The 18,750-nt window shown below is 42.5% G+C and overlaps 1 protein-coding gene across 1 annotated transcript in view; it reads left to right on the top strand.

Annotated features, from left to right (window-relative positions):
* C2CD3 (C2 domain containing 3 centriole elongation regulator) overlaps nt 1–18,750 on the top strand; it is a gene marked incomplete at its 5' end in the record, with an annotated part of 54,418 nt that overhangs the window by 14,308 nt on the left and 21,360 nt on the right. Inside the window, 11 exon segments of the mRNA XM_082498128.1 lie at nt 1,952–2,419; nt 3,352–3,503; nt 4,708–4,951; nt 5,569–5,752; nt 6,909–7,089; nt 8,726–8,898; nt 9,844–9,964; nt 10,955–11,223; nt 12,064–12,153; nt 13,003–13,623; nt 14,447–14,764. Of these exon segments, the coding sequence (XP_082354254.1) occupies nt 1,952–2,419; nt 3,352–3,503; nt 4,708–4,951; nt 5,569–5,752; nt 6,909–7,089; nt 8,726–8,898; nt 9,844–9,964; nt 10,955–11,223; nt 12,064–12,153; nt 13,003–13,623; nt 14,447–14,764 (2,821 nt within the window).

The raw sequence follows: 18,750 nt of genomic DNA, 5'->3' as shown, positions 1-18,750 counted from the left end.
GTGAGCATGGATTGCTTCTGTCACTTGTGGTGCTTAGAGACATGGTTTAGTGGTGGTTTTGGCAGTGTTCGTTTGATGGTTGGACTTGATGGTCTTAAAGGTCCCCTCCAACCTAGACAATTCTATGATTCTATGATTCGTAGTTCACGGGATGAGCGATACTCTCTGTCACAGGGGCTGTGAAACTTCTTCCAGAGAAGCCATTCAGCAGAGCTGCCAGTAGAGGAGGTGCAGACGGGTGAAACATAAAATGTAGAGGTTGGGTGTGGGAGGAGTTAATTGAAGGTAGGAGAAGAGAAATGGTGTGTGATGCAGGAGAGAATGGAGTGGAACAGGGTGTGAGGGGAGAGAAGTGGAAGGAGGCATTGTGGGGAATTAATGAACTGAAGTTCAATGCAAGAACTTAGGGAAGGGAAAGCTAATACTTAAAGAAAACTGATTTTGGTCGCCCTGTCTCTTAGGTTCACTATTTCACTTTCAGTGTAATACCTGCCTGTCAGCAATACATGTATGTCCAGCTCTTCTGGCCAGTTGGGGTTGTTCAGTCTGGAGAAGAGAAGGCTCCGGGGAGACCTTATTGTGGCCTTCCAATCCCTAAAGGGGCTACAGGAGAGCTGGAGAGGGACTTTTTACAAGGACATGTAGAGATAGGACAAGGGGGAATGGCTTCAAACTGGAAGAAGGGAGATTTAGATGAGATATTAGGAAGAAATAGGGTGGTGAGGCACTGCCCAGAGAAGTGTGGAAGCTCCATCCCTGGAGGTGTTCAAGGCCAGGTTGGATGGAGCTTTGAGCAACCTGGGCTGGGGGGAGGTGTCTCTGCCCAGGGCAGGAACGAGATGATCTTCAAGGTCCCTTCCAACCTAAACCATTCTATGATTCTGTGATTCTATGGAGGATAAGGGATATCAGCTACTGAGCCCACTTTGCATTTCTTGGGTTCTTTCTGCCAGATGGTCTCGATCGCCTCATCTTTGGACATGATCTTTATGCCCTTTAGGAGTAGATACCACTTGGGATCTTTTGCCACAATATCTTATCTCGTCCCTTCTAAGTCATAGGCAAAATTCTTGAGTCTGATTATTTTGTTTTCCTTATTTGGGCATTTTATGGCTCCAGTCCTTTTCTTTATCCTGTTACCTTATCTTCTGGGCTTCAGTTTGTTCCTCCCCTTCTTGCTGTCTTGTCATGTGAATGAATCCAGCAGATCTGTGATGCTCTGTAGCAATTAACGCTTGCAAATTAACACTTGCAATTCCTCTAACCTTTCTGTTTCTTTCATTGCTTTCACACACACGTTTTCTTTCATACCAATCTAACTATTTCCCTTGCAAATCTTGGCAAAATGAAGAGGCAATTCAGATGTAGGACAGAATGTTAAAAAACAAAACAAAAGCCAAAATTGTCAACCTCAGAAAAAAAGAAGACAAATGTGGTGGAATATGTAGAACATTGGAGAGAAAAAGAAGGAGCTCACAGAAGGGAGAGGAGTTAGGGACAGCTAAAATAAGCAGGGAATGTAAAATTGAAAGAGCATTTAGAGAGAAACACTTCTTTTTCATCATTTTTTTCAAGCGGCAAGTGCTGCAGCAAAGTGGAGCAAATGACAGTTGTGATACTTTGTCACAGTACCTTTCACCTTGGCTAGGTAGGCGTTCATTTTTCAGTCAGCTTTGTGATTGGTTTTATTTTTTTTCCTTTATTCAGCTGTAATTGTATGGGTTTGTACTTGAGTTACGGCTTTATTTGATAAAACCACATGGAGTTTATTTTGCAATGACAGTTGTCTCTTGTGACCAGCGTGTGGCTAAAGGTACACCTTCTGGGTGATGATCTAACGCGGCTGTTGAACAAAGCGTGCAATGCATTTTCCCAAGTTCGTGTCATGGTATCTTGTCCTTGTACGGGGCACATCTTCTGATCAGCCCACTTTCCCTTGCACCGTGCGCAGGTATCCGTAGAGCTCGCAGCCGACAACAAAGACTTCACCCGCACCGCTGCCCGGTCAGCTACGGCTGTGCAGCAAGTCCCAGCTCATGCTGTAAGAAGTCCCCGGCTGGAATTCCAGGAACCCAACAGGAAGAGTGTAAATGCAGAAAGCCCTCTCTACTTGAAACTTAACAACTGTGAGGAATCCCAGAAGACAGGAGCAGCCAGCACAAACGTCGCGCAGCCACCACAGGCCGTACCAACCTCCATAGCCCATAATCTGATGACACAAATAACTGCATCTGAAGAGGATGGGTTATTACTGCATGTGCTGTTGATGGTGCCTGATGGAAAGGATTTTATTGCTGAAGACTACGGGCTCCACAGGTCTTGTAATGTGTATTTAAACTGCAAGTTGCTCAGCACAGAGGAGGCAACGAGATCTGCTGTCATATGGGGCACGACACAACCTGCCTTTAATTTTTCTCAGGCAAGTTACAGGTCTTCCACTTAAGGCTGATTGAAATCTTTGGAGTCCTCAGCACAAGGACATGGAGCTGTTAGAGCAGGGCCAGAGGAGGCCATGAAGATGCTGCGAGGGCTGAAGCCTCTCTGCTGGGAGGACAGGCTGGGAGAGTTTGGGGGGGTTCAGCCTGGAGAAGAGAAGGCTCCGGGGAGACCTTGTAGCAGCTTTCCAATATCTTTAAGGGGCTACAAGAAAGCTGGAGAGGGACTTTTTACAAGGGTATGTAGTGATAGGATGAGGGGGAATGGCTTCAAACTGGAAGAGGGGAGATTTAGAATAGGTATCAGGAAGAAATTTTTCCCTGTGCGGGTGGTGAGCCCCTGGCGCAGGTTGCCCCGAGAAGCTGTGGCTGCCCCATCCCTGGAGGTGTTCAAGGCCAGGTTGGATGGGGCTTGGAGCAACCTGGGCTGGTGGGAGGTGTCCCTGCCCAGGGCAGGGAGGTTGGAACTTGATGATCTTCAAGGTCCCTTCCAACCCAGGCCATTCTGTGATTCTATGAAACAGCAGAGTTTCAGGCATTTAATAATGTTATGAGTTTGTAATTTTTTTATGGATTTTTTTTTAAATATCGGGGTGCTCAGATGGATTTGTTTTACTTTAAACAATACCTAGTGATTTGTGAGATAAAAGTGAGATAAAAGCAATGTTTTTTTTAAGATAGCATATGATCTTATGTTAAAATTTATCTAAATTGCATTTATTTTCCTGACTAGCTCTTTTCCAAGCCTACCAGTTTTCTCAAACTTGTTAGGCAAGTGTGCATTTAATTTTTAATTACCATAGCTAAAGAACACAGTTCTGTAGACTGGAATAATGTAGCGTTACCAGAATGCTCTGTACTTAGCAAACAGCTTCCAGTGTATTCTGTGTACTAATTCTGCATTCAACTCTTTCAGGTGATGCCTTTTCCACTGACTTCCAAACACTTGGAGCGGCTAAAGAACAACGTCATGATTATTGAAGCGTGGAACAAGATGGGAAGCCCTGGCTGTGACAAACTGCTAGGATTAGTGAAACTTCCTCTGCATCAGTTTTACATCTCATTCAAGTAAACATCTTTTTTCTATATTTTCTTGGGTTGGGATATATCCTAACTGATGCTCAGAGAAAGAAGGGAAGGGCGGTGTTTGGGGTTTGCATGGGAAGGTTCTTAATTATACTTCATAGCAAAAAGCATTTTTGTCCTGCCAGGATTCCTCTGGCACTTTCCTACACTGGGCAGTATATGGGTAACTTACGCTGTCCTCGTACAGAAATGCAAGTAGACTGTGAGAAATAAAGACGCTATACTGCATCAGGTTTGGAGTCAGTTTAACTTGTGGTACTTCAAAGGAGTAAAACTATAAGAGGTCAAAGTGACTGCACAGGAAAATTAAGTGTGGATTTCCATTGGTGATTTTCCAAGTTTGTGACTGATTGAGTGATCTTGTTCCTGATCGTGCTCTGCACAGATCCCATTGCTAGGGTTAATGCTGGTGGTATCAAAAAGGTTTCTAAATACTTCCTGGTTTAATTGTCATTCTATCCGATGGGTCTCTCCAGAGCTCTTTGTTCTTTTTGATTCAATGTTTTGGCTTCTTGTTCAGTCAAGTACTATACCTGCTTAAAACAATTTAAATTAATGGAAATACCAGACAGAAGAGATTCTTATTAAAAGGATTAATACCTTTTATTTTGGTCAGACTAGTGATAGGTGGAAATTGGACAGTGCTGGAACTGATTGGCCACTACTTTGTTAATTATTAGTGTGTCATTCGTATAATTGTTTCAGTAATCCACTGTAGTTTACTTGTGAATATCTTCAGTGTATTATTAGAGGTTTTTACATTTCTCCTGGAGGCTGTCCCCGTTCCTTCTTTTCTTCCTGCCCAAGTCCATCCCCAAAGGCACGTAATAGCCTCATAAAAGTATAATATGGCTACAGTATATTAATAGGAGTCTTGTTCCAGTCCGTCGCCTCGCACACGGATCTCTAGGCTGGCTTAGAGCTAAGGCTGTGTTAGCTTTTGGAAAGCTGTACTTTGTCATGGCTGAAAATAGCTTTTTCCATTCTGCAACTCATGGTTCTGTGCTTTGGGAAGACTAAAGTAATTGAGCCAAATTTTGGAGGAATGGAGATAGATTGGTTTCTAACTGCATTGAAAGTCCCATCTAAAATGAGCTTTGTGTGATCATGTTCATAGTCAGATGGCTCATTCTCATGCTGGGGCTTTTGGTTGTTTTTTTTTGTTGTTTGTTTTAATCTATTCTAGAGATCCAAAGATTTTCCACCTGCTGCTTCAAGCTCAATATCCAGTGGTTGCTGTGGACAACTATATGCCTGTGGTAGATGTTTTTACTGGCAGCAGAAGCGGAAGCCTGAGGGTTATTCTGGCGATGGGGTCGGCTGATCAAATAGTGGCACTGCAAAGGCTAAAAAATGAAGAAGGAATGGCACCTCCCATCACACAGCGCCCTTCCCACTCTCTGGACCCTCCTCCTACACAGCCCGCAATGGTATTGCTCAGTAAATTCCCATTCTTGCTGTTAGGGACATGTCAAAAGGATTTTACCTGTGGTTTCACTAACAGACCAGTGATCCCCAGTCTCTTCTGATGCTGTAGCCAATTTTGTTATAAATGATCACATTCTTTGCAGAATTACATTGTTTGTACTTTTTTTTTTTTTACCCACTTGCCCTCATCAGTCTTGACATTATTGCCCCTTTTACTGCCCTGCATATCCACTGCTTCAATCTACATGACAAATGCAATAAAAAAAAATATAATATATATAAAATATATAAATATAAAATATAATATATTTATATATAAATAGTTCTAGAAAATCTTAATTCTCACAGCTTTATTCCGTACCATACAGGTTTTGCCACTACCTTTGAGTTGGATATGTTGGAACTTTCATTCTTTTTATGTGCTGTGGGTTTTGGTTTTTGCAGAAAAAAAAAAATTGCTATCAGGCTTTCGATGTTTCTGTGAACTTCAGGGAGAAAATAGCAGATAGTGGGTCTGAGCCCTCCGTCTCAGCTTCTTGGAGTCTCCTGTTCCCAGTCCTCTTGTATGCCTTTTCCTAAAGAGTCATCCTTTCCGTGTGGATTTCCTTTGGTTTATTAGCAGTTAGACCAAGAAGGGGAAGACCTGATGGAGCACGTGTTTGAGATCCATGTGGATAGTGTGAAAGGACTCACCCCCTTACAGTCCACCGTCTGGGGAGAGGCTGACTGCTACGTACAGTACTATTTCCCAGTTCAAGAGCCTGGTTGTGGTGCACTGCAAGGAACTGAATTGCATCAGGCCGGTAAGTTTCTTTTATGATACATCCTTATTTAGAGCACTGCTTTAGTTAAATATTGATTAGTGATGTTCTCTCTGCTCAAGTAAGAGGGTTTGTATTTCTCTGAGTTTCCATAATGCAGCCGACGCTTGCTGTCTTCGGATGTGCATACAACTGTACTTGGGCTGCATCAGTAAATTAAAAACCTGCTTTGACTGAGGCAGATGACAAAGCTCCCAGAAAAAAAGAAGACACCTAATTCTGAATCTCTTCATATAGAAGTATAGAATAATTTGGGTTGGAAGGGACATTAAAGATCATCAAGTCCAACCCCCCTGCCCTGGGCAGGGACACCTCCCCCCAGCCCAGGTTGCTCCAAGCCCCGTCCAACTTGGCCTTGAACACCTCCAGGGATGGGGCAGCCACAGCTTCTCTGGGCAACCTGCACCAGTGCCTCACCACCCTCACAGTGACAAATTTCTTCCTGATATCTCATCTCCTCTCTTCCAGTTTGAAGCCATTAGCCCTTGTCCTATCGCTACATGCTCTTGCAAAAATTCCGTCTCCAGCCTTCTTGTAGGTCCCTTTCAGGTACTGGAAAGCTGCTATAAGGTCTTCCCTTGATACCTTTTTTTTTAAAAGTCCTAGAGGGCTTCACCAACTGATCCTGCAAAGACGCAAGAACAGATTCACGGGGAATACTAAGGTTGTGTACAGTTAAATTCAATGAAGGGTTCACATACACGATCCTTTCAAGATGCTCATTTTCACAGATACACTAAGAGAAGACTTGCCTGTTTTAGATCATTGGGGTTATAAAGGAGTATTTAAATAACTGCAATTGTAGAAAAGGACTTGGCGTTGATCTTGAATGCTTTGAATCGCTAACATATATTTCCTCTGAAAAATGCCGGTCAGTAACATTGTTCCATGGCGACTCCTGTGGACTGTGTCAGCTTACAGCCACATCTACCAGTAGGTTTCAGCCTGTAGTAGTCGTAATAGTTTAAGGGGACTGTGTGAATTGCTTGGAAAAGATTTGTGAAGTGAAACTCAGAAGAGCAAGCCTTTTGGCAGGAGACTTACTGTCCACGGGTCCTGCCTCCTGGAGGACTGCAAATAGAAAAAGGTTGAAACCCCCAAACGCAACAATTTTTAACCAACTCTGCTTCACTTGTAGGTATCAAATTAACGCCGTTTCGCACAGCAACCACTTTGTGTGTCCCTGATCCCATCTTTAATGATGAGCATCATCATTCTTTGTTGGTTCCTGCTGATGTCCCAGTCCAGAGGCTTCTGGTCAGTGCATTTATGGCACCAGGAGTGGCTGGAGGAGGAATCCAGTTTGAAGTCTGGTGCAGGTACAGAATATCATCCTGTTCTTTGTAGATGTCACAGCAATACAGATAGAGACATATCCAGTATTGAAAAATCTCTAGCTATGGGATGGATATTTAATAATAAGTGGAAAAAATGGTGAGCTCATCAAGGTTTGGTGATGAGTATCTGCATTTAAGATTGCATTTAAGACATGAGCCTTTTTTCCCCTCCAGGAGTGCTGATTACTCTTTTCTTCTTACAACTTCATTAGAAAGTGTGTGCTTTTAGTTTGCATTCTTCCACTTTGTTATCAGCATAGTGATCTAAAAGTAGTGTTTAAATGCTAGGCACATCTAAATTTTACTTAATAGCATCCTGGCAGTATAATTTCATTGTTTTGCAGTGGTTTTTTTCCCTAATACAAGTCACCAGGTACAGAAGAATATACTATAAAACGTTTGTAAGTTTGAATTGTAGTTTCTTTGGCAACTGAAAGCAATTACTACTAACGGAAAGCAGAGACCGTGAAGACAGGTACCTTTAGAAAAGCGTAATTATAATAATTATAATGTGTACATTCTGTAGTAAACAAACCAAGCTATTTAAAATTCGCAACTTCACGTGAGAATTCGTACATGCTGGATGTATTTACATTAGCGTTGGTAGTGACCAGAGCAGTTGAAGTGATCAATTGTTAGTCCCTGGCATTTCAAAAATGTGCTTTAGCTCTGTTTCCTGAGGATGATAGAACTTTGGTTTAATCTTCGGTTTAATCCCTGACCAATCGCTGATAGTGGCTGGTAAATTCAGGCTGGTTTGGGTGAAAGGAGCAAATTACTGAGCCGGAAGTCTTTTAAGAATTCTATAAACGTCCTCTTGCCTGTTGGCAATATTTGAAATGGAAAAAGCTTACCAACAGATCCTTGTAATTAGGAAGGAGATTAGATACTGACTGCCAGATTCCAAATCAAGACAGTTCTTGCTATGATGCTGTCAGCATTTTTAATTACTCCTAGAAGTGTATGGGGAAAAAGTAGAAACCAACAGGAGGGATATTCCAAGGTGTTGAGAGTACTATTCAGGCAGAGCTCTACCAAAGACTCAAACAGTCAATTAATGTTCAGGATTTGTCCCAAAAAGGAAAGAGAAACACGAAGTCTCTAGCACTGCCACGTTACTCAGTTACCGTGACTGAAAACACAGTGGATGCCTTTCTCCTGATCTACCTGTTGTTCATTAGATACAGTGCCAAAACTCGCTTTAGGATGAGTCTGAAGCCAAGTAGCACAGTAAGAAACGGTCTGGAGTCATTTTTACACTCACAAACTGGTACCGCAAATCTGTTCTGCAAGCAGCAGTTTTATTTATTAATGGAACTTGAGAGCAGAGAATATTTGGTGCCAGATCCTTCTCTTGTTTTTCTTTGGGATGCCAATTTTTAGTAGAGTTTCCGCTAGTGGACTTGCTATATTTGTAGCATTATCTACTTGAGCACTTACTGTTTTCTTTTTTCTATAGAAATTCACGTATTTGAGTTTATCCCTTAGCTGTCAGTAGACGAACTAGTGTTTGAAGACACAAATTAAAGTTGACTTTTGTACAGTCTTGAGAGTAATAATGATGTTTTTGTCATCATCAGAACAACATGATTGATGCTGCTTCTTTGTGTCTTGCCAGGTATTATTACCCAAATGTCAGAGACCAGATGGTTGCCAGAGGGACCTTGCCTTTGTCACGGCTATGCGCCATGGTGACTATGCAGCATCGTGAAGAAATAGGGATACAGACTTTTAATCTCCCATTGGTCCCCAGGACTGATTCCTCCGAGGAATTTCATCTGCGGTCTTCAGGTAAGGAAGGCTTGTGGGTTTTCACTTTATATTTAAAAGTGAAAGTCTGTGTATTTGCTGCCAAGGGAAATAAAAATAGGTATTTGTGTTGGCAACTGATACCAGCCATGAGAGGTTTCCCTCGCAGCTTTCACTATCACCATAGCTAGTGAAGAATCAGTGATTAAACATGAGCAACCCTCAAACTCCTAACAAGTTTAAAAAGGCCCTCCCTCTGTATGGAACTGCTTAGTTGCCACATAAGCCACAGTCTGTAGTAGATCTTCCCACGTATGGTAGGGAATGGGAGATCTGAAGAAGGGCTGTTTATGGTACGTGATGTGGGCAAAGACATCTTTTTGTTCTGCTGTGGTTCCCTCAAATGATACAAACATCGGCTCTGGGAAGGCCACTGAGGAAATTTAAGGCAGCTTCTTGGAAAAAATGGCCATAAAAAAAACTGGGGCTGGAGAGGGGGTTTGGTGTGCTTTGGTTATTTTGTGATAGGGTTAGCCACGTGCAGCAGCTGAAAATGTCTCTTGGAAGGTTTTGTCACTGCAGTGCTATAAAAAAGATGTGTTGGAGTACCGCAGCGGGATGTTTTAAAAATATTACAATGAATGCACACATGGGGGCGCGGCTGGGTTAAACAGCCTCTCCTAGGTTCACTGTGTCATAAATTTGCCAATGAAAAGGAGCCATGAAGAGGGTCTGATGTGACTGCCAGTAGGTCAGGTTGCAGGATGGAGTCCTTAAAATTTCCTTCTGTGCCTCCTGCATCAGGCCGTAACTTGTGGCTGAGGTACAACATCTTGCACAACTTCAATGGATTTCGTATGGAATTATTTTTTTGTGTTTAGTAGATTAAGTTTTGCATTGAGAGGTATAACTAAGTATTGATTATATTGGATGTAACTGTATAAAAAGCTGACCATTTCTTTCCTTCCTTTCTTTCATTTCATCCAGGCCTGCTTGATGTGAGTGTGAGATACCGACGATCCATGAAAACAGCAGCAGGAATAACTGCTCAAGCTGTTTCTCTTTCTGTACAAATACACAGAGCAGCTGGTTTGCAAGCGGCAGCTAGGTAAAGCCTAATTCAAAAAGGAAGATTTTTCTCTTAAAATAGCTTTATCTGGAGGCAGCAGGCTGAGACATTAGATTAGAACAAATTGTAACTGGCCAACTTTCCATCTGCGGAGACCAAGATTCAAACTGGCTTCTGATCAGAAGCAAAGACAGCTTTGTAAAGAACATCAGTGGTTATTTTTGTCCTTTAAGCTGCAGTACAGTGTGGTAGCATTCATTCTGCAGAAGGCTTGAGACCGTAAGGGCTTATTTTTCTACGTTTCCACATTTTTCTACACCAAAGGGTGATATAATAATTGGCTGATATAAAATGGTACCTATTTGGGCTTTGGATCTCGGTGTTGCTGATGCTATTTAAAAGCTAGCTGAGGTTTGTCTTCTTGAATTTCACTGTGGAAACATGGGTGAACTAACTGGTAAATGAAACGTGTTCCTTTTCACCCAAAGGCTGCTGCTCTAAGTGCGTGGTATCACCTGAACTTAGTTCCAATATGTGATTTTCAAGAATTAAGAAAGAAGGGGCTGGAAAAGCAGGAGTCAATTCCGTAAGAGAAGGACGGCTCCTGTCATTAAAGAGTGGTGCTTACTGACTTTCTCAGTGTTGCTGAGCTCCTGATCCAGATAACTCTGGGAAGTTATCCTACAGACTTTTCTACAGTGTGGGATGGTTCTAAAAGTGCTGAGTGCTTTCTCAACTACTTTGGTCTCAGATCCTGACAATGGTAAGAGCGCAGCCACCAGTGATGGACCTTGTGACAGTTACTCTTACCATTTCATATCTGTTCCTTGTATGTTCAGATGAAAAAAAAATGGTGAAAAATAATATGCAGCCAGAACCCACGTGTGTTTTGACTTACAACATTCGCTGTTTTGTCCAATCTTTTCACCGTGAATATTTAAAACCTTTGCTTTAATTCTGTTGGTTCCTAGGTTCCTTGTACATTATATTCATTCTCTTTCTTCTTTTCTTTTTACACGCTAAATGAAGAGCTGTGGCACAAAAGAACCCTTCAGTCCAGTACTATGCAGGTGTGGGAGTTAACGCTTATGTCTCTGTGCACCTCTCCTTCCTACCTGAGGCAGAGAGACGCCACACACGAGCGGTGGCTCGTACTTTCTGCCCAGAGTTCAAGCATCGTGTAGACTTTCCTTGTAACCTCGTCATCCAGAAAAGTAGCGGAGAAGCCTCCTGCCTGGGGGAACTCTTGCAGTCTGCCGATATCGTCTTCTCTATCTACCATCAGAGCACCAAGTCAGGTGAGGGCGACAAGCGATTACAATGACTGAATGCTGTTGCAGAATGATCCATTCCCCTTCATTTTTAGATTAGAAAAGGGACTATTCTGTGCAGTCGCTAATAGATGTAATTACCTAAACTGTCTTCAGAGAAGGCTTTGGGAGATACTGTTCTCCCTGTGCAAAGAGTTGAGGTTTCTAAGACTCCAGGTGATCAAGATCACCATTTAAATGAAAAGCCATTGCAATTAACAGTAATAGCGCTTGATTCTTGGAGCACCCTGCCTTTGTATGTGCGTGCCTTATTGCTTCCAGTTCATGAACGAGGTGATGGAAGTTCAGAGAAATGATAGCTTAAAATCCTCCAATGATCCTGTGGCAGATAGGCAGGATTCTTTTACAGCATAACGACATGTTGTGGAATTATTTTATAAACAAAATTTACCTAAAGATGACATTGTTTTTTACACCTGGGGGAGAAAAGTTAGGAGTGGCATGTTGTTGGGGTAACAGACCACTGGCTCTCCTCCGGTTACTCACTGTTCAACTGTGGAAATATTCCCTAAAAGTGTCTCCAAATTCACTGGTGGTGAAGCACGTGTCCTGTACTGAATGTGCACTGTCAATGCCTAAAGAGAGGTTTTGTTCACACTCCTATTTCTCGCGGAGTTTGGCCTGATATGTACTGGGCCGTTTGTTTTGGCTTTGTTTTTTCTTGGTGGGTTAAAAGTGTTTTCAATATGACAGCTGAACTCTTTGCTGTTGAGGCAATACAGCTTTCTTTCAAAGAAGATACTGTTTGAATCACTTTTAAATCTTGCAGTCCAGTTCAGTGTATTTGCAAAATGATTTATTTTCCAGCCACTGAGACATTGGCAGCTCGGACATCAAGAGATTATCTTCTTGGGACAGTCACAATTCCAACCAGAGACCTGCTAAGGAGAAGATCAGGTAATACCGCAGCATTACGCTGCTGATGTTCTGGGTAAATGCTGCAGTAATTGCTTAAAACAATTTTCATTCCCATTTGGGGGGATTTTGGTTTGGTTTTTTTTTTTTAGACCGAATTTGCACATCCACATTAAAATTCCTGTATTAGAAAACTCTGTAAGGGTGGTTGTTTGAAGGTCAGTTTTCAGGGTGTAGGATGTGTAGTAACTGAATGAACATTAACCTCCTTCATATTTTATTCAGTGCCATTTATTTTCTGCCTTAAGATGGAAAGTCCAAGAGTAGTAGCGTTCAGTGGAAATGAAAGTTTGCTTTTGAGTTGTCAAAGATGGAAAGAAAAGATTGGATAGGTTAGAAAGCAGTGGGATTAATTTTTTCTAAATTAAATGTAAAATATCTCCTCTGTCTAGTGTTGCTCTGTGATGATAATGTCTTGTAATAATAATGCTTTCATTATCATCTTGATTATTTCTGCTTTAATCTCAGTATAGTGCTAGTTTTCTCCAACGTGAAGTTTTGGATTTATTTTTAATGGGAAGAGAGGAGTTAAAAACTGAGAATGCCTAATTTTATATTTGGAGATTCATGAGATATAGTTTTGTTGTAAAATGAGTGTCATTAATGAAATGGAAAGTAAAATGCCTTTGGGATCACAGCTACCGGTGAGGTTTTCTGAGGTCTAACAATTTGCTGCTCTTTCAGGTTAGAAATCATTTGACAAATTTCAAACTTTCACAAGGAATAAACACTTCAAGTACTGGTCCTTGACTAATGACCAGAGCGCGGAAAATTCTTTACTGATGTTTTTAAAAGGTAGGATAAGTCTAACTGTGCTCTTTTCTCCTGAAGGCATTACAGGCTGGTACCCAGTTACCCTCTCTGAGGATTTAATGCCTTCACACTGCACAAACGTCATGCAGGCCATTGTGGGAGGACTGGAACTTTCTGTTACCTTTGCTCATCAGGATGACAGAGAGCGTGTTCTGGAGGCCGCTAAGCTCTTAGGTTGGAACAGTGAGGAGAGCCTTGAAGACAGCATGAGTGAGAGCGATGAATGGCAGCAGAGTGCCGATCCAGCGACTGTGACCATCTCGACTCCAAGAGTGTGGCTGCCAGTCCACTGTGTGCTGCTTGCAGGCCAGACGCACCTTAATAAAAGCACTTATTGCTACCTCAGGTATAAGCTATATAATCAGGAAGCCACGTGGACTTTGCTTCGGAGACCCAAATTGAGTGACGACACCAAGAACGTTACGGTGACCTTTAAGAAACCAAACAAGGTGACTCTCAGAAGGAGCCAAGGACTCCTTTGGTTCTTCAGAGAGGAGAGATTAGAAATCCAGGTGTGGTGGGCGTACGGTAAAGAAAATGATGTGGAAAGGCCGCTGGATACAGATCGTCTTATCGGATCTGCCTATGTCGACCTCACAGCGTTAGCAGAGAGGTCAAGGACAACACTAAGTGTTAGTGGTAAGTTCCTAAAGAGCATTGTCACGTCTCCTTCTTCTTTATTGATGTTTCAGTCTTTAAGCAAAATATTTACAGCGTTGTTTTGTCCTGTATGCAACACGCACTCAACTCCTCTTGTCACTGAAGATAAACAAGGTTAAAATGCTTGCTTTTCTGAATTCAGAACTTAGCAAGTAAAAATGGGTGAAGAATTGGCGGTAGTGATCAGTAACAGGGAGAGCAATTTAGCCTACGTGGATTGATGAAGAATGTTTCTTCAGAATTACGGGTTGGGCATGGTAATAGAGTGAGAAGCAGTAAGAATACTGTCTCTCAAGGAGGCTGAATGCCCACAGTCAGAACAAATCGCTAAGCACTGAGAAGGCCGTGGAAACTTCTGCTTTATTTCGTTAATTAGGTTTCTGTCATCTACGTGCTATCTATCAGCCACCAGCTTGCGGGTAGATCTGTGGACAGGTCATTGGCTCTTCTTTTGAAGGAACAAGAGTTAAATTTTTATGCTGTGTATATGTTGTATTCTCCATATATGTATATAAAATTATGCAGTGGCAATATTCCCAGGACTTTCAGAAAGTTGATGTGCTTTAAAATAGTAACCTGAGCTGCCAGTGAAGGCGTACCCAATTTGGGGGACCTGTTTTTGACCTTTACGAACAAGCTGACACTTCTGCCGGCACTCTGGGTGATACCTTGGATAGAAATTACATTGAAAATCAAAATTCATTCTGCTCGTCTGATGCGAGATCTTTACTGTAATGAACTGTACCAAGGTCCTCGTTTTTCTTTGGCGTGCTTAGCTGGTTGTTTGTGAATTCTTTCATAGGGGTTTATCCGTTGTTCAGATGCAATGCTGCAAACCTGGCAGGAGCTGCTGTACGTGTTCACATCGTCCTTTCTTCCACTTCTGCTGCTCTGCGCAGCAGACTTCCATGTGCTGAGGAATACAGCAACAGTGAAGATGAAGGCGCAGAGAAAGCCCCTGATCTGAGCCAACAGGTCGCTGAAAATCAGAGTCAGAAACTGGATATCATAAGTACAGAAGTCACCAATGGCAAACCACAAGAAGAAGACGTGGTATTTCTGGAAAACACAGTTGCTGTCAATATCCTTGTGGAAAGAGCGATGCACTTAAGTTTAAAAGGTAACATCACCACAACTCCTTTTTTCCTTTCCTCTTCCTTTCCTCTTCCTTTCCTCTTCCTTTCCTCTTCCTTTCCTCTTCCTTTCCTCTTCCTTTCCTCTTCCTTTCCTCTTCCTTTCCTCTTCCTTTCCTCTTCCTTTCCTCTTCCTTTCCTCTTCCTTTCCTCTTCCTTTCCTCTTCCTTTCCTCTTCCTTTCTTTTTTTTTTCTGGGATCTGCTCATAACAGGTACTGCGTGGAGCAATTTAAAACCAAATCCTCAAATTTACTCCGGCACAGTGAATGGATGTGACGGGTTTTGAACTTGGCTTCGTAGCGTTGCAACCCCTAGAGCTTTGCATCATTGTATAAGTACCGGGGAAACAGGAGGTTAAACTATTCAGCCTACCTCTATTAATAAAATCCAAAATATAAATAATATGATGTTCACTGTTACAGATGACAGCTGAATTCTGAAGTTAAGCATTATCTGAATAACTTAACCCCAAGACGCTCGTATCTCAAAGACTCTTGCAAATTTGCGTTTTTAGCATATAATCAATTTGTAAAGCTGGCTTACTCCTGCTATCTGCCAGGCGCAGCAGTGAGGAAGGGCAGTGTAAGGACAGAGCAGTCGGAGCTCACCCGCGCTTGACACTCCACTTCCCGCTCTCTAGAGTGGGAATCACAGTTCGGTGACTAGTCACGACGCTGAGGGTCGTTCTTTGCTTCTAAATTTATGCTAAGCGTATTAAAATATTCCTTCCTAGCAGGTGATGTTTGGTTCTTGATGTGCAGCGATGTAACACGCTTGGTGAATTTGCAGGTTTTTGGGAGCCTTTTGTTTTGCCCTTGGGTTGCAGTCTGTAAATGAATCTCGTTGTTAAAGATGAGTTAAAGCCTTTAAAACACATCAGGTGCTCTACCCTTCACCTTGGGCACCTCCAGCACTGCATGACTTGGTCGCTTTGTGTTTGCTCAGCACTTGGAGTGATCTGATCTTGTTTGGGCCGTTGCACGCTGCCTAAATGCAAATAGGAATAAGGATCTGACCCGAGGTGAGTTCACTCGAAACGCCTCTGTTAAGATAACTGTTTCACAGTCCAAGTGATATGCCAGAAAGGAACACTCAGCATTTTATGGCATGATAACACAACTAAAAAAGTCAAATATAAGCTGTGATTTAAGTGTAAGTAATTCTGATACATACTGAGCCCCACAGATGGCTTTTTTGTAATGATCTATAATCTTCTGGATTATCTTGATTATAATCTTCTATAGTCTGGAATTTGTAGTCTTTGGAAACCTGGCGCAACATTGTTTTCTACTGCAAACTTTCTGATGGGATAAAGGTGGTTTCTTTTTATGGTTTACACCATCGCAATATTTCCATCTTTAAACAATTTACCATTTTAGGGGATTTTCAGAAGTAACTAACTGACAGGCAGGTGATACACTGAAACAAATGCTATCTAAGCCGGTTTCAAGAAGAATTTTCATTCTTCATGATAACAATTTCATTATTGTGTTACAAATAAAAAGGCTTGAATACATTTCCAGTCCAGTATGTTATGGATTGTGAACTTCCTGCAATTTTGAAGAATTACTTAACATACACAATTTTCAGAAACTGAGTGAAGATAGAAAATGTTTCCCCAAGTCTCTTTATATTTCTCATGGTATAAAGTCAATTTTCCTGGTTTCTTTTTCTTCATCTTCCAAATAATAGGAAGAAAAGAAATAGCCTAAATTTCATAACGTTGGAAAGGAATGAGATTAATTCTACAAAAATGCAGAAGTTCTACAAAATGCAGAAGTTCAAACCAACGAGTCTTTTCTCTAACTTGGTTCTAACTGTTTTGAGCTCCGTTTCAAACGATATTAGAATTTTCCATGCAGCTTTTAAGAACTGAAGTCACTTGAATCTGCAGTTTTTAACCTCTTCCTGCCATGTTTTTAATCTTTTTCCGTACAGTTCTCGCATCCCCGGGGAATAGCTGTCTGTTCATTTTCTTTTATCTGTGGTGGTCTTTTTTTCAAGTTAAGCTTCACCACTAGCAAATGCTGCTGGATTGGCACATGCAGAACCTGTGATTTTCTCCCCGCAGAACAGCTGCAAAACAAAAAGTGTAGGAGTGCAAGCTCCTCCATGGACCTCGCTGGGATGTAGGTCCGTGTATTTATTGCTGGAAGATCATCCCTAGCTAAAGGAAAGGAGTTTCCCTTCTTACTCCTGGCTTCTCTGCCAGGATGCTCCTTACAGAGACTTTTGTCATATGGACAATTGTCCTTTCAGAATTAATGTCAAGAACATATTTCCAGGAATTCTTGAGCCATGTGGCAGCTATCGGCACATTATGTGCCGTCCGGACCATGCCATGCAGGAGGTGCCCTAGGCTTAAAGCTCTTGTGTTTTATTAGCCACTTCCTGACCTGTCAGGTCATGAACCTCAATTCCTTCTCTCACCTCGTCCTTCAAATACTGCTTTTATAAAGCAGAATAAGACTAATATTTCTAAGTGTAGCTTCTTCGAAGAGTTCAGGTGTTGGGAGTTGCTAGGCTAAATCAGGCTCTGTAAGACTCCTTTGATTATGGCTTAGCTTTCTTACTAGAGCCAACAGTTCTTCCTATTATAGGCTTTTCTTTTCCTAGAAGAAAAGCAAGCTAACACGTGACAAATGTTGGTTTTGCCTGTGACTACAAGGATTGATTTCAGGTCTGCCTCACGTGCAGGAGGTGGTGAGTTAGTCTGGACAGGTCTTGCTCATTTCTCTGAGCTGAGCTCACATTGCCCATATCACATAATCCCAGACTGGTCAGGGTTGGAAGGGACCTCTGGAGCTCCCTCAGTCCCACCCCCTGCCAGAGCAGGGGCACCTACAGCAGTGGCACAGGACACATCCAGGCGGGTTTGGAATGGCTCCAGAGTGGGAGACTCCCCCACCTCTCTGGGCAGCCCGTGCCAGTGCTCTGCCACCCTCAAAGCAAAGAAGTTCCTCCTCATGTTGAGATGGAACTTCCTATGCTCAAGTTTGTGCCCGTTCCCTCTTGTCCTGTCACTGGGCACCACTGAAAAAAGACTGTTCCCATCCCCCCGGCACCCTCCCTTGAAGTATTGATAAGCGTTGATAAGATTCCCCCCTCAGTCTTCATTTCTCCAGACTGAAAAGCCCCAAGTCCCTCAGCCTTTCCTCATAAGAAAGGTGCTCCAGTCCCCTCATCATCTTTGTAACCCTTTGCTGGACCCTCTCCAGCAGTTCCCTGTCCTTCTTGACCCAGGGAGCCCCGAACTGGACACAGTGCTCCAGATGTGGCCTCACCGGGGCATGGTAGAGGGAGAGGATGACCTCCCTCCACCTGCTGGTCACGCTCTTCTTGAGGCACCCCAGGATGCCATTGGCCTTCTTGGCCACCAGGGCACATTGCTGGCTCACAGGCATCCTGTTGTCCACCAGGACTCCCCGGTCCCTTTCCACAGAGCTGCTCTCCATGTCTATGTTTGAATTGTCTCAGCAAACTGCAAAGAGTTTTGTGTGGCACATTTTAACTGAGGTTGTTGTGAATACTCTAAAAAAAAAAACTAATCTTGTTCTCAAGCAAATCCTCATGGTCAAGGCATAAATGAGCAGTAACTCCGTAAGCTACTATAAATCATTCACATTTGATCATATTTTCACAGAGAATCAGACTTCAGGAGAAAAGAGAATTATTTTTTGTTAAATCAGATTCATACTCATCAGTTTGGATCCTTGTGGCCAGCAAGGTCTTGGAGAAATCCAAAGCCGTCTGCTGAGTCCTTGGAAAGCAGAAAGGAGGAAACAATCTGTAATAACTGAGTGGTAGTTGGTTGCAAAGTCTGATCTTGTTTCCCCTTGGCTAAGTCCGTTTCTCCTAGCAGCTTTTGCCAGCTACAGACTCACGATCTGAACAGCTCTGTAAGCAATAAAACGCTACTACGGCTTTACAAGCCGTGATACGCTGCAGCAAATTAATCTCACTAATGAGAAC

The sequence above is a fragment of the Vanellus vanellus genome (assembly GCF_965231255.1).
Source record: "Vanellus vanellus genome assembly, chromosome: 1".
NCBI classification, from domain to species: Eukaryota; Metazoa; Chordata; class Aves; order Charadriiformes; family Charadriidae; genus Vanellus; species Vanellus vanellus.
Note: the sequence above shows the minus strand (reverse complement) of the source record. Positions and strands in the feature narration are given on the sequence as shown.